This window comes from Callorhinus ursinus, unplaced genomic scaffold, assembly GCF_003265705.2.
Source record: "Callorhinus ursinus isolate GAN/ISIS: 27379988/994484 unplaced genomic scaffold, GSC_fseal_2.0 scaffold9, whole genome shotgun sequence".
NCBI classification, from domain to species: Eukaryota; Metazoa; Chordata; class Mammalia; order Carnivora; family Otariidae; genus Callorhinus; species Callorhinus ursinus.
In genome coordinates, this window is record NW_027397071.1 from 49977313 (window position 1) to 49998168 (window position 20856).

The window sequence follows — 20856 nt, forward strand, 5'->3', positions numbered from 1 at the left end:
TCTTATGAAGTGATTTAAGTTCCAAATGATCTCATAACTTCTATTAACAATTCTCAGTTTTTAAATATTGTACAAAACATAAGATGCAACTTAAATAAGCACTTTTATTTAAATAGAATTTTCAAGGGCATTTTAAGTGCAATTCACTTCCCATCACACTTAGGATATAATTCAAAACTTTATGACTTTTAAGGCCATACATCATCAAATACCTGACCACCTCGTCTATCTCCTTTTCTTCTACCCTTCCCACATTTACACTGTAACCACTCTTACTTTCTTGCTACTCATCAATCATGTTAAACCCCTTCCTTCCACAAGGTCATTGCACTTTCAGGTCTCTCAGCCTGTATTCCTTCTGTTATACTCTTCTTCTAGATATTTATATGTACTTTCTGTATACATTTGAACTGTGTACTATGTGAACAGATGATTTATTATTAAATTTAAATACATTTGTACTTAGAAAGAAAAATCTGTTTCTCAGTCTTCCCTCTACTTAGACTCTACATGTGGGCCAAAAACAGGGTGAATGATTCCAGTTTGTACTTTTGAGAGATATATATTTATTTACTTATCATCATATATATTTCTCATTGTTATATACGTTTTTGTGTGTGTTATCATTATATTGCTGCCCTCCCCTACCCCTTAGCAAATTTCTCCAAACTATTATGCTTTTCAGTAAAGAGGAAGGATGCATCAGACTTATTATTTAATAATTAGAGTAGAAGGATAAACAATAAATATGCATAGTCAAAGAGAGTATTTGTGAATTAGACAATAGATCTGTAGAAATCACCCAGACTGCAGCAATGTAATAACACAGAGATAAAGAAATGGAGAATATGATAAAATGGTAAAAAGAAATGATGAATAGAATAAGAAGCTCCAACATACATCAAATAGGAGTTCCATAAGGAGGAAATAAGGAGAATGGGCTGAGGCAGTATTCTAAGATAAAAGGACTATCAATTTTTCATAATTTCAATTTCACAGTTAAGGAAAGATGAGAATTTCCAGGTTGGAATAGCATGCTTAGTCTGAGCAGGATGAATGAAAACAAATCCACACCTAGTCATATCATGGTAAAACTGCAAACTGTCAAAGACAAAGAGAAAATTTTAAAGGCCACCAGAGAAAAAGACATATAGCCCACAAGGGAATGACAGACTGATAGTAGACTATCAACAGACTCCAGCAGGAAGTGGAATAATACCAAATAAAAATCACAGCTGAATTTTTTTATTCAGGAAATGAAGATGAAATAAAGATTTTTTTCAGACAAAGTCTGACAGAATTTACCATTCACAGAGACTCCCTGAAGGGGCTACTAAAAAATGTACTTGGAGAAGTAAACTGAGCCTCAGGTAAAGGAATGGAATGCAAAGAACAATGGTGAAAAATAAATTAGCAGACATGTTGGTAAATTTAATATAAATCTAATTACAAAAATGTGACTACAAATTCTCACTACAAAGCAAAAGACAATTTGAGAGGGTTAAAAACAAATAATAGACTGTAATAGCATGGAATACTGATGAGGGAGCAGGAAGAAGCTAAAGTGTTTTAAGATTCTTACAATTTTTAGGGAGCAGAAGAAAGAATATCTGTTAACTGACTTTAAAATTGTGTCTTTTTTATTTGCATGTAAAAATGGGGAAAATAATATCTACCTCAGGATTATTGTGACAATTAAAGTAATATACAAAAAGCACTCAGAGCATTGCCTGGCATGTAGTAAGTTTTCAATATGTATTTTAGCTGTTTTATTAAAATAATTAATATTTAATAAAAAACAAAGCAAATATTAACTTTTAAAAAATTAATAGTTGTTATAAGAATATTAATATAGACCAAAATGGACTTTAAAGCAAAAAAACCTTATTGAAGATAAAGGAATCTATACATAGTAAGAGAAGGAGTCACTACTAGAAAAAGATTTCTGAAACTATGTGCATCTAAAACAAAAACAAAACATAATGAAATAGGACAGGATTACAAGGAGAGACTCACAAATCCCTAATTATAGTAAAATTTAAAGTACCTCCTTCAGAAACTGATGAAATAGATAAAAACTTAGGAAGGATATAAACAGTTTGGAACATAGCTAGCAAGTGTGATCTAATGAGCTGTGGTCAAACAAGTATAATACCCAACACATGATAAAGCATGACCTAGAACTTTTACAAAAAATATAACCAGTTTGGAGTCACAAAGAACTCTCAACATACTAAAATTGCTGTCACAGTCACTAACCAAAATTTTGTGCAATTAGGAATCAATAATAAAAAGGCAGCCCTCTAAAAATTTTAGCCCACCTATTTGGAAACCTAGAACCTTCTAAATAATTCATTGTTCAGAAAAATCATAATGGAAAGTATAAAATATTTAGAATTGAATGATAATAACAAAAAACTTACAGGAAAACTTTACACCTAAATACTGCTTTATACTAAAACAGTTCTTAGTAGAAATTTTATACTTTTAAATGCATATATTTAGAAAGGAAGAATGATTGAAAACTAATAAGCCAAGCATTCAACTCAGACGGATGGAAAAAGAATAGAACAAACCCCCAAAAATACAAGAAAGGAAATAGTAAAAGATATAAAGTATTAAATAGAAATAAAGTATTAAATAGAAAACAAGGCAATGATTAAAAAAAAAAAAGGAGGTTCTTTGAAAAGACTAATCAAATGGTAGACCTCTGTCAAGACTGATTTCTTTTTAAGTGGGAGAAGGAACAGACAATATGTATTTCAAAGGAGCTGATAAATTACTATCAGCTTAAATATATGATGAGCAGTTTGAGATATATGAGCCAAATGCTTCTTAATGTGGTCCACAATCTAATTTGGATGAAAGATTTTAAAACTTACCATTCTGCTTCTCAAATATTAATGTTTTAGTAGCTAAAAAGCAATTCCAATTTTCTCATTGATACCTTTCTCTTCAATAATATAGGTAATATTTTAAGAATATTAAATTTCTTCCATGGGACTCAATAAAGGTATTTTAAATTTTAAAAAAGGAACCATTAACATTGTTATTTTTCATGAATTAATCCTCTAAAGAGGTTCTTCACTCTCCACTCTTGTTTAATAATAATAATTTGGTTAATTAAAAGAATAACATGATTTTGGGGTACCTGAGTGGCACAGAAGGTTGGGTGTCAGACTTGGATCCTGACTCTGGCACTTACTAGCTTTAGGGCCTTGGATAAGTTATGTGGCCATTCTGTGCCTCTGTTTCCTCATCTGTAAAATGGGAATAAGAGTGACCAATGCAGAGTTTTGCAGATTAGTTTATATATGTAACATTTAAAAACAGTGCATGGCCCTAAAAATACTATTTAAGTGTTAGCCGTTATCATTAACATCATTGATTGTACTTCTAAACATCATGATCTGTTGAAAGTTATCTTCATTAGTCAGAGAAGGGGCTCCCTGAGCCTTACCGGAAAGTCCAAAATACAATTTTGAATGTAGCCCAGATTCAGTGATGGTACATTTTTCACCAGTGTTTTGTGAAACTGCCTTTAAAGGGAATCACATACACAACTGTTTGTTATATATAACCTAGCAAGAAACAGTCCATGTAGAATCTGCAGCTGTTTACTGTATGTTAATTGCTAATAGAATGAAATGAAATCAAGGAAGCAATTTTTTTTTTAAGATTTTATTTATTTATTTGACAGAGAGCACAAGCAGGGAGAGTGGCAGGCAGAGGGAGAGTCAGGCTCCAAGTGTTATTCTTAGAGATATTAAAACTCCTCCTATTTAACAATTGGAAAGTATATTAGAAATGTAAGTCCTTCTATGAGGAGATTGAGATTAATGCTATAGATTACATTTTATAGAATAAGATATCTGATCCCCTTACAATAATAAAAATGTTTCAGCAGGCATTGAACACCTGGTGAAAATTCAAATAAAGCATTCTTTTACTATTTCTCACCTAACTTTATTGACTGATGGTGCTAAAATGTGAAAATTAATTATAAGTTAAAGGAACAAAGTAATTTTAATATTTAATTGTGGAGCTTTATTGAATGCAGACAGCAGAGCACAAAATTCAGGAAATTAGTATTAACCTTTAGGCAAAGATTTTCTGAATATAAGGTTTAATGTGTATCATGGGATTTCATATCCAGCTTGATTTTTTTAAGAGAGATGGATTTTAATAGACTTTTTCCTCAGAGTTCTCTAAAATCATAAATAAAATATTGTTACTGTTGGGGCACCTGGGTGGCTCAGTCGGCTAAACAACAGCCTTTGGCTCAGGTCATTATCTCAGGGTCCTGGGATTGAGCCCTTCATCAGGTTCCCTGCTCAGCGGGGGGCCTGCTTCTCCCTCTCCCTCTGCTGCTCCCCCTACTTGTGCTCTCTCACTCTCTGGCAAATAAATAAAAATAAAATCTTTTTTAAAAAAATGGTTACTCTTTTTCCCTTTAATCCTTTGTTAAATAAACTCTTACTATTTGGAATTTAAGGATAGAGTCAAGTCAAATAATGAAAAGTTAATAAAAAGAGATAACTAGTACTTTAGCAAGATCTCTAAATCACAAGTTTTTCTCTTTTTAGAATTAAAGACTATTTTGAGATAATTTAGTTATGATACTTTTTTTTTTTGAGAGAAGCCACAAGATCCAAAGTAACAATGAGGGAAATTATTGTTAGTTTCTGAACCAACTTACTCAGTGAAATTATAAATATCAGAGAATAGAAAATATACCTTAAATAAACTTTTCCCCTAGTAATAGGAGCAAATAAGAGTAATGGAATAAAAATTAAGTGAAGAAAAACGTATAAACCAGCATTGGAAAGTCTGTTCCAGACAGTACATTAATATGTTAATAAATTATATTTGAAAATTTAAAGAAATTGCCTTCGTGTTATTTGTGTACTCGGTTTCATCTAAAAGTATCAGATCCTCCTTCAGTATTACATAGAGCTATACTTTCCAATACATGTAGATTACAGATCATTTGGATTGTGGCTCATCTGAACTGAGATGTGCTATAAGTGTAAAATACACACCAGATATCAAAGACAGTGTGAGAAAGAGAATATGAATGATCCCACTAATAATTTTATATTATCATATGTTAAAATTAGAGTATTTTGAGTATGTTGGGTTAAATTAAATAATAAAATTTATTTCACCTGTTTTTCCTTTGTGAAGAATAAGGACATTGAGTTAAATAATAGTTCCTGTGCCAGTTGTTGAACAAATGAAACAACATAAGAATACATAGTGTAAGGAAGTTGTCACCAATTTTACATTTAAAAAAATGATTTCTCTGGACTTTTTTTCATTTGTAGTAAAAAGTTTGGATTATTCATTCATTTGCTTGCTTATTCATTCAATAAACATTTATTGAAGGCCAGTGTATGTAAGACATTAAGAATTTATTATGTCCTCAAATACTTATTATACATCAAATATGTTTAAAGTATATGGGGTACTATACTATGAAGTACAGTAGAACCAACAACTAAATGGAGAGCTCATAAAACAATTATCTATTTGACCACTAATAAATGCAAACATCATATTCTACTAGAGCTATAAAATCAAATTTACCTTTCAACCCCACACACAGGATCTTTCCAAGAATTTGCTAAATCATTATGCATTTTTTCAATATGTATTTAAAGTCAGGCACATTTATCAAATTTATTTTACTGTGACATCACTAGAAACTCACTATTTTGTAGATATAAGTATCACCAACCTCTTGTTAACTTTGAGGCAAAAAATAGGGGTGAAATAATACAAACTGGAAACTTTAAGATAATATTGTTTATTAAAATATTTGATGAAAGTATCCTTTATCTAGTAAAGATTATTTTTTTTCTATATAAAGTCATGAATAAAACACTGGGATATTGGAAAATAAAAAAAAATAGCTATTGAAAAGTTATCCGTAATAGTGATTTTTTTTTCCATAGCAAATTCTAGGATACTTTTTCTTTTCCTACTTCCCTTTCATTAGTCTACCTTTTTATTTTCTATTTAAACTTTGTTGATCTAAATTCTATTTAAAATTTGACAATTTTCCCCTTAAGTTCTTCTTTTTACTGCTTGTATATAGGAAAAAGGAAAAAATTGAGTCACCTCAGTTTAACCGAAAGGAAGGAATCTACAACAAAAGACAATGATGAGTAAGTTTGTTGTTTTTGAAATAATAAACACATGTGTCTTAAAAGAATCATATTTCTTAAAGTAATAATTTAAGAGAAATAATCTATTTGCAAAAATTTTAAAAAATAGTTTATACCTGAGTTGAAGTATTCTTTTTTAAAGAAGTAAAATATTTTGTGATGTGTTTTGCAGTGTTCATGTGATCATGATATGTAATATCTTAATTTTTTTTAATATTTCTTTGAGAGAAAGCAAGAGTGCAAGTGGGGTGAGGGGAGAGGGAGAGGGAAAGAGAGAATCTCAAGCAAACCCCCCACTGAGTACAGAGTCCCATGCAGGGCTTGATCTCAGGACCCTGAGATCATGACCTGAGAGAAAATGAAGAGTCGGATACTCAACTGACTGAGCCACTCAAATGCCCCTGTGATATCTTAATTTTAATACTCATTGAGTGCAGTTTCCCAGCCCATGAATAAGAGGCCAGTTTAAGATAAAACTGAGGAAAATGCCCTTTTCAGATTTTATATGGATGGAAAAATAATCTGTTGTCTGGGAACATAATGCCTAACAAATACCTGGTTCAAGAGCTAGGAACACAGTGAAGCCAGCAGAGTAAGAGATCCAGAGGAACCCAGGAGGCTTTTATATGCCAGCACCCAACTATTTTCCTATTGGCCAGCCAATGCTGCCTTGAATTATTATTCAAGATATTATCTACAAAAATCTACTTCCCATATATATCCTGGAAAGAATAGTTTTATATCTATCTACTGAGGCTGGAAAATTGAATTAACCAGAACAGGGGGTTAAATTTTCAAAGTAATTCATACGTTCAGCTCATTTACCCTTTCAGCTATATTGTCTGTGTGCCACACAATATGATGGGTGGGTAAAGATGAAGAAAATGAAGTTTCTACCCATTGGGAGTTTATGGTCTTATGTTGTAGGTTAATATACCTTTCCAAACTCAGAAATAGGTTATAAGTTATGTTTCAAAATGTTTTTTTAAATCATTTGAGTGGAATTCAGAATGCATTTTCCATACGAATAGTGTTGTAACTTGTGGTTATAACCCCAGAAGTCTTTTTTTTTTCATAATGTAGCTGAACTATAGTCTTAATCAGTACTAGTCTAGATTAAAATATACAAAAATTGAATGCCATTTAGAGTACAACAGAGACAAAGGGAAGAGTTTCACAGAGAAATTTCTTTGTTTGGCATCTCCTACATCTATCATCATACCCCTTTATCTGCTTTTACTAGATGCTTTTCCTAGCCATGCTCCCCCAGCTCCAAATATTTTCATGTGCCCTGTCCCACAAATATTTTTGTTGTGAATTACTACTCCTTCCTTCCCCTAAGCAGCGTTCCCATTTCCTCAGTGAAACCAGTCTCAACTAGATATTAAGAGGAAAGCATTCTTGGGGTTCCTGGGTGGCTCAGTTGGTTAAGCATCCAACTCCTGGTTTCAGCTTAGGTCATGATCTCGGGGTTGTGAGACTGAGCCCTGCGTCGGGCTCCATTCAGCATGGAGTCTGCTTCAGACTCTCTCCCACCTCCTCTGCTTCTCCTCCCATTCATGCTCTCTCTCTCTCTAAAATGAATAAATAAAATCTTTCCCAAAAAAGGGAAAGCATTCTCTTTTTGTTTAACTTATTTAATGTATTTTAAAATTGTCAATATATACACACAGAAAAATAAATTGTACAAAAGGACATACAGTGAGAGCAAGGGGCAAGTAACAATTTTTGAAACATGTATAATCTTATAGTTGAAAGCAGATAACACCCAGGTGTTATATAAGACTGGGTGTTATATAAGACTGATGAATCACTGAACTCTTATCTCTGAAACTAATAATATACCGTATGTTAATTAATTGAATTTAAATTTTAAAAAATGAAAGTAGATACCTGCTAAACCAAATGAATTTCTGATATAATTATATGAAGTATAAAAAACTTAGGAATAAAAGTAGGCAGTGAAGGAGGAAATGTTTTTGGACAACAGTGATCAAGCCAAACTTATCCTTGCTTTCCGCCAAATCAGCTCCACTTAAGCTATTCTAACTTTTTATAGTTTCTTCCCTTCCTTATTCTTCTGAACCCATCGATTTGCTTACAGCTCCAGATTTTTAACAACAGCTCTCGTAGCAGTGAGCTTTAAAGTAGCAAGGGAACAAGAACCTTTGTTATGGTTCACTTAGGAATTTGCCTATATTTACTTAATTTCTCTCAATGTTTATTTCTAAAGATCCCTATTATTTATGTATATCACTCCATGACTTGATACTAGAATTAGTGAACTTAAGGACAAGCCAAGATATTTTGCAATAGGTAAAAATTATGGCTTGCTGATTGTTTTTTTCCACTCATTATAAACTTACTCAATCCTAGTCAATAAAGCCATTTTACTAGCTTTAGTAATGGGTTCTTCATTTGTTCCATTTGTTTAGATTTCTTTTATTATCTTGTAAAGCTGTTCTAAAGACTTGGTTTTTGAAAATCTGAAGTTAAATTGAACATTTCACATTTGTACATCAGTTTTAAATGATCATAGCATTTTTTTATTAAAGATTTTATTTATTTATTTGACAGAGAGATAGCGAGAGCAGGAACATAAGCAGGGGGAGTGGGAGAGGGAGAAGCAGGCTTCCCCCTGAGCAGGGAGCCTGATGCAGGGCTGGATCCCAGGACCCTGGGATCATGACCTGAGCCGAAGGCAGACGCTTAACGACTAAGCCACCCAGGCGCCCCGATCATGGCATTTTATATTTTGTTTTGGCAATTGTATAGGTTAGGGTTGTCCAGAGAAACAGAACCAATTGCAGATACATATATATGTAATAATATAATAATAATATAGTATTAATAAAATATAACATTTAATGATAATAAAATGGCATTGATATATTGTTATTAATAATTAAAATGTATTGGGGCACCTGGGTAGCTCAGTTGGTTAAGCATCCAACTCTTGATTTCAGCTCAGGTCATGATCTCAGGGTTCTGGGATAAAAAGCCCATTGGGCTCCATGCTCAGCAGGAAGACTACTGGAGATTCTCTCCCTCTGCCCCTCCCCCCATTTGCATGCACACACATGCTCCCTCTCTCTAAAATAAATAAATCTTTTTAAAAAAATAATTAAAATGTATTGATAATGAGTTATATGTATATAGTTGCATATATAGAGATAGATTGATTATGAAAAATTGGCTCATGCAATTAGAGAGGCTAAGTCCCACTATCTACCATCCACAAGCTTGAGACTCAAGAAAGCCAGTGGTGTAAATCAAATTCAAGTCCAAAGGCCTGACAACCAGGGGAGCTGATGGTGTAAATCCAAGTTCAAGAGCAGAAGAGCGATGTCCCAATTCAAACAGGCAAGCAGGATGAGTCGCTTGGGTGGCTCAGTGGGTTTAGGGTCTGACTCTTCATTTCAGCTCAGGTCATAGGGTCATGGGATCAAGCCCCATGCTGGCTGTGGAGCCTGTTTGAGATTCTTTCTCTCCCTCTCCTCCGGCCCCTCCCCTCCGGCCCCTCCCCTCCATGCTTGCTCTCTTGCTCTCTCTAAAAAATAAAAGAAATTTAAAAATAAAAATAAATTTAAAAAAATAAACAGGCAGGCAGGGAACCAATCCTCCTTTCCTCCACTTTTGTTCTATTCAGCCCCTCAATGAATTAAATGATGCCCACCTACAGTGGGAAGGTAGTCTACCCTACTAAGTTAGTTATACAATGGTGATTTTTTAACTCCATCATTCCTTCTATTAGCCGGCCTTTTTAAAATTCATGAGTTCATAGTGATAAAGGGTTTTGCCTTGCTTTCACCCTTTCTGTATTTGCACCCCTTCTCAGAGATACTACATCTTTGGCTCCTCATAGCAGCAGTATATTTTCACATTTGCTTAATCTTACCATGAACACAAAATAGTTTGAGAATTCCTGCACTTATAGCACTATTAAAAACAAGCTTGCAAAGCATTCAAGTTTTGTTTGCAAATCTTTTTTGTCTTTAACTTGACAGTATATAGTCAAATTACTATGTTCAAAACTACTTGGATTAGTTCTCTTTTGTTAATTTTTTCTATTTTAATTCAGGTATAGTTAACAGTGCTATATTAATTTCAGGTGTACAATATAGTGATTCAACAATTCTAAACATTACTCAGTATTCATCATGATAATTGTACACTTTAATCCCCATCACCTATTTCACCCATCCCCCCCTCCACGAAGCTCCCCTCTGGTAACCATCAGTTTGTTTTCTATAGTTAAAAATCTGTTTCCTGGGGACACTTGGGTGGCTCAGTCAGTTAAGCATCTGCCTTCAGCTCAGGTCATGATCACAGGGTTCTGGGATCGAGCCCCACATCGGGCTCCCTGCTCAGCGGGGAGCCTGCTTCTCCCTCTGCCTGCAGCTCCCCCTGCTTGTGCTTGCTCACGCTCTCTCCCTCTGACAAATAAAATTTTAAAAAATGTTAAAAAAATTTTTTTTAAATCTGCTTCTTGGTTTGTCTCTTTTTTCTTCTTTGCTTGTTTTATTTATTAAATTCCATATGTGAGTGAAATCATATAGTATTTAACTTTCTCTGACTTCTATTGCTCATTAGCATTATACTCCCTACCTAGTTCCATCCATGCTGTTGCAAATGGCAAGATTTCATTCTTTTTTATGGCTGAATAATATTCCAGTGTGTGTGTGTGTGTGTGTGTGTGTGTGTGTGTGTGTGTGTATACACCACCTCTTCTTTACCCAATTCATCAATTGATGGACACTTGGGCTGCTTCCATAATTTGGCTATTGTAAATAGTGCTGCCATAAACAGAGGTGCATGTATCTCTTTGAATTAGTGTTTTTGTATTTTGGGCTTAAATATCCAGTGGTGCGATTACTGGATAGTCGGGTAGTTCTATTTTTAACTTTCTGAGGAGCCTCCATGCTGTTTTCTACAGTGGCTGCCCCAGTTTGTATTCCCATCAACAGTGTAAGAGGTTCCTTTTTCTCCACATTACTTGGACTAGTGTTTTGTTTGAAGAATTAGTTATTCATTTGAAGTAGTTAGATTCTCTTGTTTCTGTTTTTTTTTTCAATTTTAATCTTTTTTCTCTCATCCTTTTTGATTTAATTTTTTAACGATGTAAAACATTAATATGATTCCAAAAGCCAAAACTTTACAAAAAAGAATATTCAGAGAAGTGTCGCTCTCTCCCAGTTCTTTCTATCTACTCCCTGTAGGTAACCAAATTCATTAATTTCTGGTTTCCCTTTCTTATGTTTATTTTTATAAAATCAAGTTGTTTCATTTCTTTTTTCTGATTTCTCTTTTTATACAAAGATGGCATATAATGTATACTCTTTTACACTTTTTGTTTTTCAATTATGTATATGTCCTAAAATGACACCCTGTTAATCAATTTGGTAAGTTTTAAGTATAAGAATTATTCCAACAGGAAAATATAGTTCCACATTCTAGGTTTAAAATTTTTTTCCCCAGAAAACAAGCAGTTAGTGACATGTCAATAGAGATCATTTATAAACAGACACCTACACATTAATATTTTATGTGAACTTCCATATACTTTATACTCTGAAAGGAAAATATATTATATAATTCACTGCCATTGGCTTTTCTTCCTCTTGGCAATTTGCTGCTGGCTACTGTCACTGCTATGAAAATACAGTATTGGTGACTATCTTTCTGCAGGTTTACTTCCATTAAACCTTTTCTTTTCAGATTGTAGATTCACATGCTGTTGTGAGAAGTAAAACAGAGAGATCATGCATACCCGTTTCTCACTTTACTGACATGATAACATCTTCCAAAACTGTAGGACAGTATCACAACCAGAAAATTGACATTGCCACAGTCCACTGATTTTTATTCAGATTTCTTAAGTTTCACATGTACTCATTGGTGTTTGCATATATATGTTTTTAGTTCTGTGTAACTTTATCACATGTGTAGGTTCACCACCATCAAGATATAGGACAATCCCATCACCACAAAAGTCCCTCCTGTTGTATAAAGCTTATTTTTAACCACTGGCTTATTCTCTTATAGATAGAAAAGCAATTTTTTTTTAGATTTTTAAAAAAATTTCTATACTAATCCAAATAAAACTTTTTTCTAATTGTAAAGAATTATGCTAGAATTGGGTTTTTTATTTGTTTGTTATGAATACAATTAATTGTGACAGGTAGCCACTGTCCAGAATTCTAAGTCTGGGGGAAAAAAAGAATTCTAAGTCTGAGTTACTCTTTATTATGTTTTAAGCATTCAGTTATGCAACAAGAATCTGATTTATGGTTCATTTTTCTGCTTAAATCACCCGGTCTTTAGGAGTGAGTTAGTTGAACATGCTTATCAAAAACTTAAAATGAAAATAAAGTCATGCCTATATTCTGTAGGTAAGTAAAGACTAAAAGAGAAACCAATGTTTACAAGAGACTTATTTTTCAACTGTTCAAAATTTTTGACATGGAAGAATGAAAGCCTTCCCCCAAAGGTCAATAACAAGATAGGTATGCCCATTTTCACCACTAGTATTCAACATTTTACAGGATATTCTAATCAGAGCAATTAGGCAGAAGGAGGGAAGAAAGGGAAGAAGAAAGAAAACAAAAGGCATCCATTTGGAAAGGAAGAAATAAAGCTCTTTTTTTTTTAAGATTTTATTTATTTATGTGACACAGAGAGAGAAGAGGGAACACAAGCAGGGGGAGCGGGAGAGGGAGAAGCAGGCTCCCGGCCTAGCCAGGAGCCCAATGTGGGGCTCGATCCCAGGACCCTGGGCTCATGACCTGAGCTGAAGGCAGACGCTTAACAACTGAACCACCCAGGCGCCCCTAAAACTGTCTCTATTTTCAGAAAACACAATGCTATGTATAGAAAATCCCAAAGAATGCACAATGATTGTGTTCCTTATTGTGTAACCCTGAATAATTAAATAATTTGTGTTTCAGTTTCCACATCTATAAAATGGAGATAATGTTTATCACAGAGAATTATTTTAAAGATTAAGATATAGCTTGTAAAGTAACAAGTACCATGCTTTGACTTTAGAAAGAGTTCAAAAAAAAACTTAGCAACATATTTCATCATTACAATCCAGCTACCAAAATAATCAGTTTAGATAAACAATTAGATTAAGTAGAGGTTCTGTGACCTATCTACCTTTTTCTCTGTAAGACATAATATTAAGAGGATAAAGAAAAACCTGAGGATTTTGTCCCTGTAATGTACATATAACTTCCAGGTTTCTTGAGATTATATATAAATACAGTCTCTTATAGGTAGTAACTTTGATATAAGTTTTTGGTAATGGAATTAATTAAGAGTTCATTTGTGGCCTTTGAGAGTATAGTACCAGTAGAGTAGTAAGGCAGAAATCTGAATATAAGAGTTTCATTTCAGTATGGAGGAACAGAGATTGGGTTTAGACCATTATTTTGAGCAATGATTTGCAAAAAAAAAGAATATTCATTAAATTAAGTAAAAGAGTTAAGCAGCATCAGGGGCCTAGCAAATCATATACTTGTAATATTGACCATCAATACTGCTATAAGATTTCCCTAGCACTCACAGCTTAGGCCAGAGAGTGAAGAATACAAATAGGTAGGAAATCCAGGATTACACATTAGAAGGACATGTGTGGCAGAAGGTTAAGGGGCTTTTTTTCTTTATGTAATTATCCCCAGCTTTATTAAAGTGTAATTGGCAAATAAAGGTGTATGTATTTAAAGTCTGTAATGTGATGATTTGAAGTGTGTGTGTGTGTGTGTGTGTGTGTGTGTGTGTGTGTGTGTGTACCCATTCCATGAAACTGGTTGCTATCAAGATGGGAGGAGTTGATTTCATCTAGCAAGAAGTAAAAGAAGGAGGAGGAGAGGAAAGGAGATTAAAATAAAAATGGGCTGGCTAGCTGGCTGGCTCAGTCAGTGGAGAATTTGACTCCTGATCTCAGGATCCTCAGTTTGAGCCCCATGTTAGGCATAGAGTTTACTTAAAAATTAAATTAAAATTTTAAAAAATGAGAATGATGGACTGTCCACTAGTCTACTGGTCATGCAGTGAAGACATGTTTCCCTGCAAAAGCAGCTCAAGCATGGGAAGGATATTCTGAAAACAATTTCCCCAGTTATTTGATGTTCAGGCCATTACAGCTCTCCAAGGTTGTTGAAAACATTTTGCCTAGCTCAGTCCCTCAATAACTATTTTGACTTGAGAAACAGAATTATTAACAGGTCCTTTGGGGATGCTACATGCACAACTCCTGGGGGCACCATTTCCATCTTAATCTATCTGAACAGAGCCCCTTGGAGTCATTCAAGATGGCAACCCTGCAGGACCCATCCTTCCCACATAATTCCGTAAGGGTCAACAAGGAATATCATCAGTTCCTTAAGGTATGGTAGGTAAGGTAGTGTAGAGAGGCTCTGCCACTTCAGTCCTCCCAGGAAAAGAATGCAAGGTAAAGAGCCCTTAGGATTGCTTCTCATGGTGAAGTAGCTTATTTGCCTCAGCTTTGCCCCGCTGAGGGAGTGAGTAGTGTTGGTATAATGTAGGGGAAGCTGGAGGTTCCCAGCCCTGGGTGGGAGTCACTTAAGCCCACTTGCTCCTTGAGACTTTTGGAGCTCAATGGAAGGATCTGGAATTCCTTTATTACACTATCTTTCAAACTGAGGTTCAGGTGGTAAGCAATTAAGACCTCTGACAGGTGACTTTTCATTGGAAATGCATGATAATAAGGGAAAATTTTTAAAGAGAAAAAGATCACCTGCAATTCCATTTTCCTCACATAAGTTTTAGTTTTTGCATAAATGCTGTTTCTCCATTCCTTGCTTGCATACTCATATATTTTACGTGGATGAAACATACTCTACATATTTGTTGTATATGAAAATTTAACGTGTCATATTAATAGCACAGAAATGTTAATGGATAACACTGATGTGATTTTGAAAAGCATTTAAATAAAATTTCTAGTTTCTTTCATAAAATCAATAATATAGATTTGTGGTCTCTGAAACAGTAGTCACTAGCCAGCCACACATGGCTAATGAGCATTTGAAATGTGACTAGTCTGAAATGAGATGTGCTATGAGTGTAAAGTACACACTGGATTTTGAAAAAAAGCATAAACTATCTCAATAATTTGTATTGATTACATGTTGAAATGATACTACTTTGGATATATTGGTTAAAGAAAATATATTATTAAGGGGCGCCTGGATGGCTCAGTCGGTTAAGCGGCTGCCTTCAGCTCAGGTCATGATCCCAGAGTTCTGGGATCGAGTCCCGCATCGGGCTCCCTGCTCAGTGGAGAGCCTGCTTCTCCCTCTCCCTCTGCCTGCCTCTCTGCTTACTTGTGCTCTCTCTCTGTCAAATAAATAAATAAAATCTTAAAAAAAAAAAGAAAATATATTATTAAAATTAAGTTCACTTGTTTCTTTTTACTTTTAATGTGGCTACTAGAAAATTTTAAATTACATATGTGGCTTACACTTTATTTCTATTAGACTGCACTGATATAGATTATATACAGCTATGAGATCATAAAATTTGAAAAAACACTAAAACTACAACAATAAGGGAATGGTTAAGTCATCTTTGGTATGCTTACTAGGTACAATATTGTGCAGCCTTGATAATTATAAACCTATGGGTGATGTGGCAAAAAAATATATATGTAATATTAAGGAAAGTATGATATAAAGTTATAGATATAAAGTTATAAGTATGATATAAAGTTATGGTTTCAAAAAAAAAAACCTAAAAATTTTTCCTGTATGCTAACATGTTAACTAGAGGTATGTTCAGGAGATAGGATTACAAATGAAGTTTTCTTCGTTTTCAAACTTAAAAGAATGCCTTTGTAATCTTTTTTACACTGAAATTTATTAAGCCATAAAACTTATTTTTTATTAAAAAAATTACTGGTAACACTGACTCACAGACTTAGATCAAGATAAGTAAGGAGAATGGTGTGTTATTGTTCTCAAAGTGGTACTGTGGAGAAAGGAGCAAGCCAACTAACTATATCTTCACATCTCCCCCTGTTCAGTGGGAGTGAAAGAAAGCAAAAATCCCAAAGGCAGGATGATTGATAATATATATTGTGTTTGTAAATATATATTGTGTTTGTAAATATATATTGTGTTGTAAAGGGATGAAATAATGAAGGAGGAGCATTTACATCTTTTACCACTTTGTAAAGAAAACGATTAGAAAACTGAATGTAAGATCTTTTAAAAAAAAAAAATTAAAGGTGTTGGGGCGCCTGGGTGGCTCAGTCATTAAGCGACTGCCTTCCGCTCAGGTCATGATCCCAGGGTCCTGGGATCGAGCCCCGCACTGGGCTCCCTGCTTGGCGAGAAGCCTGCTTCTCCCTCTCCCACTCCCCCTGCTTATGTTCCCTCTCTCACTGTCTCTCTGTCAAAAAATAAATAAAATCTTTTTAAAAAAATTAAAGGTGTGAAAATGATTTAATGTGTTTAAATGCTTGATCTTGCTAATTTTTTTTCATTTATAGATTCATGGTGTTGCTATCCAAAGTGGAGAAATCATCAGAAGAAATCATAGAAATAATGCAAAACTTAAGCAGTATAGAGGTTAGCTTTTTTTTTTCCTTTCGGCATATAAATTTTCATATGTCTACCACTCCATTTGAAAAAGGAAAATAGGGAAGAAGCCCCAGCATGGAGAATCCAATCCAGAAAAGAATTTGCAGAGAATATGTCTAATTTACTTTTCATGGGAATTCCTTTTCTCATATGAACATGAATTAACCATAATATTTTAGTAACATCTGACTTTTTCACATTTTAAAGCTTGCAGTAGTTGACCTGCCAGAAAAAGTTAAATTTCCTACCACAAAATTTTTTTCAGATGAAAAAAACAGTAAACTGTATTTTCACTAGACTTGTCAGTAATATTATATTTGTAGAGAACTTAAGTCATTTATGATGTCTTTCTTTTAGGCTTTGGAGGGCAGTAGAGAGCTTGAAAATCTCCTTGGTATCTCCCGTGCATCATGTTTCTTACCAAGAGAAATGCAGAAAACAAAAGAACTAAGTAAGAAAAATTCATGAGTTTTCAATGGCATCTCTCCATTCTTTATTTGTAAATGTAAATATATATTCTAATGTTTTCAGTTTTAGAGATAAACCTAATAATTTTTCCCAAATTTAAATCTGATAAGCTTTTTTATATATGGCACTACTGGACATGTAATGGAAGTATTATTTAGAGAATAAGAAGCCATATATCTTTTACCAGGATATGTTACTTCAGGGATTCTTGTTGAATACGAAGGAAAACAATATGCCTTGCAAACTGATAATCAGGCTTCTTAAAAATCTGGTGCTCGTTCTTTAAATAAGATATAATAAAATACTGCATTTTGTACTTGATACCTGTATGTATTACTTCAAATTATTTTTTTCTTATGAAGTTATCCCAGGATGAGAAACTATTCATATTCCATGCTAATTCTTAACATGAGTTGTTTTGTTTTGCTTTCGGGGTTTTTGTTTGTTTGTTTTTTAGTGAAAAAAGTAACAGAACAAAAACTGTTTGAAAAGAAGAGTTCGGGACCTCCCAACAAAGGTAAAGAATTGTGTTTTCATTTATATAAAAAGATCCTTTCATCTCATTTCACCATTGAAAACTAATCATCATGAGTTTTTTAGTGTGATCTTTTTAAAAGATAATAAATCTCATTTGCAAACCTTATACTAATTTGGCAGACCATGTCTGATAAGATAACTTCCCTGAGGATTAAACTTTAAAATATCTTTTGAAATACAATTTTCAGTTTAAGATTTAAATTTTGTCTTTTTATTAAAAGTTCTTCTTGAGAATATAGACAAATAGGGGGAACAATGCATTAATATATAGCAACTTTTAATGGTGAATTAGGATTACACAAAGCATAAAAAGTTACTTTGTAACCAGTGTTCTGAAAACTTTCAGATCATTAATGATGTTTGATCTACTGTGAACTCATATGCCTCTGAGCATTTCACAGTATGGGAAACTAAATTAGCAGGTTTTCCCATAACACATGCACATCCATACCTCAGTAAGCAAAATGATCATGGACTGTAAAATATTAAAACCTTTAGACCAACTTAAGAGGGATCGTTTTAATATTACTGACATGAATGCCATTTTGCAATCTTTGCAAGTGAAGGTAGGCCTTTAAATGGGTTTTAGTCTACCATTTTTGAGTACCAATGACTACCATTTATTGAGGACCAGTAATTACTATGTTCTCAACACTAGGATCAGCAGATCTTTATAGCAACTCTGCAAGATAGCTTGTTATCATTGTCATTATAGATAAGGAATAAAGACAAAAAATGTTAAGTAACTTGCCCCAAAGACACTGCTACTAAAGTGTCAGAGTAGAGATTCCAACTAAAGACCAGTCCAACCTCAAATAGTATGGTTTTTTCATTGTTCCATGTTGCCTCTTCCTATAACAAATTAAATCATCTAGTCATCCCAGTTTTTAGATTCAGACATGAGGCATAACTGAAACCATCTCAACCAATCTAGTATATTAGACTGTATTTAGGATCTTTAACAAGCCAGTGTGATGAGTTTGCAGTGGAAAGTGCTGGGATTCCCTGTTACTTCCAAAGGCCACCTGGGTAATGCAGGGAAACAGCCCTGACAGGATCCTCCAAAGTTCATGTGGGAAGAGAGCTGAGCAGGTTTCCTGAGCCATTCAGTAGAGCAGCTAACTTCCACTGTGATCCCAAGAATTTAAGAATATGAAGTTAGCTCTTAGAAAAGAAAGGCTTAAGATCTCTTCTCTCCTATACCGTGAAACTTGATTATAATGTGTAGCTGAGTTTCAGTGGTTTTTTTTAACTTGACAAGTTTTAGAGAATCATAATGGGAAATTGGAATGTTTATTATTTCCAAACCAGAGGAAATCTTTCTTCTATATATTCTGTGCCAGTGGTGTGAATTTTTTTTCAATCTGTAATTTCCTAGAATTGACTAGAATTAGGCGTTACAGAGTTGGCTTTCACCAAGTTTTGAGAAATGAGGAAGAGAAAATTGTAGAATAAGTGGATCACTTTAATAATGAGAAAAAATGTTCCGAAAGTATTGTTTCCTTCCCTAAACATTTATTAAGACGTTAAAGTTATATTCCGTGTGTTAAAAGTTATCTCCTTTCAGTTATCTAGTATGTACCAATTCTTTGTGTGTTTATGCATGACCAGCCTTAAAACTATTTTCTAGTATTTTAGGCATTAAAACTGACTTGCCCATTACCAGGTTTTCCCTAAGGGCTTAGTGTTTATTCATGCATAAAAGAGATCCTATGACTAAATTATGTTTTAAAATTTCTAATAAGCATTGATTATTTGTTGTGGTTTAAATGAAAACTGAATTTAGATAATTAAAATATGTGATAGCTGTAAAAATATATATTAGAATATATGTCATCTTCCATTTCTGTTTCTTGGTAAGAGCTGCATTAGCTTTTATATTTCCTGAGATTTTTAGATTTTCATTAGCTTTTCCACTAATTTTTTTTAAAGTATTGTTGCCTGAAAAATCTTTTGAAGGTTGTTTCCTTTATAATTTGAGTTTGAGTGTTTTTACTGAGTGTTTTTCTCTCTTCTCTTTCTGGTTCATAATATATGTATTTTTTTATTTTGGTGGTTTTGTTTTGTTTTTGATTAAAGATGATGCACGTCAACACATTTTTATATATATAATTTTTTGCTGAGTTAATAACTTTCAACACTTTTTATTTATACATTCATTTTACAAGGACTTTGCTAGTGTTTTTGACATCTCAAACTAACTTGCTTTATACATTCCTTATTTGCGGATCTAGCCTTCAGCTTTTTATAGAAATTTCTACTTTACTCCTTTCTTTTACTATGCTGTTATTCAGAATTGTTTAAATTTAAAAATGTTTGGGGAATCTTTGTAATATTAGAAATTATATAATATAAAAATAACTCCCATAATATGTATGGGATTTGTTTTATTAGGTACTTAATGAAAATAAGAACAAATTACTTGTTTCACGATCAAAAGAATATCCTTCAAATGCTCATAAAATTTTCCTAGAATAGTTAAAATAGACAGTATCAGGAAAATTCCAACATTTATGCTGTTGTTGCCTCTTCAAGTCGGTCCCCTAGTTCTATTTATTTTTCCATGTCACTGCTAGCTTGTTTAGCATCAGTTGCAGTCTTTATTACAGGCAGAGCAGTATAATTGTAAAAATAACATGCTAGTGTTTTAAATAAATAGACATCTGACACACATTCTTAAGGCTTTATGTAACATTCCAGGGGAAATTAAAACGTACACAATAACATGAAAAGGTACACTGAAATTTTCATAGTTTTCAAAAGAACTGGACGTGGCAAATCAGAGAATGCTTTGATAGAGTATATGAATAAATAAAAGAGTCTCTCCCCTGCTAAATACAAATTTCTTAAACAAAGGAAGGCTTTCTTTCTCTTTTCAGTTACTTAGGAAGGAAGCCTAACTTTACTTTCCTTAATAATATTGGCTTTATGACTCTTAGAAAAATAATGAGATGAAAGGTCCTTTTTCTGTTAGATTTGGATGTGAATTTCATAATTATTCTTAATTTGTTATGCTGAAGATTTAAAACATGACCATTCAATGGGTTGATACAGATGGAATGTCACATTATCAT

General features: G+C 33.5%; 1 protein-coding gene across 3 annotated transcripts in view; it reads left to right on the top strand.

Annotated features, from left to right (window-relative positions):
* The window catches only part of ITGB3BP (integrin subunit beta 3 binding protein), a 67758-nt gene that overhangs the window by 36556 nt on the left and 10346 nt on the right, over positions 1–20856 (top strand). For 2 of the 3 annotated variants that reach the window (XM_025871763.2, XM_073896624.1), the window contains 4 exons: positions 6101–6170; positions 16687–16765; positions 17135–17228; positions 17703–17762. In XM_025871763.2, coding sequence (XP_025727548.1) covers positions 6101–6170; positions 16687–16765; positions 17135–17228; positions 17703–17762 — 303 coding nt within the window. The remainder of the gene's footprint in view (positions 1–6100; positions 6171–16686; positions 16766–17134; positions 17229–17702; positions 17763–20856) is intronic. The other variant, XM_025871764.2, reaches the window with a different exon arrangement.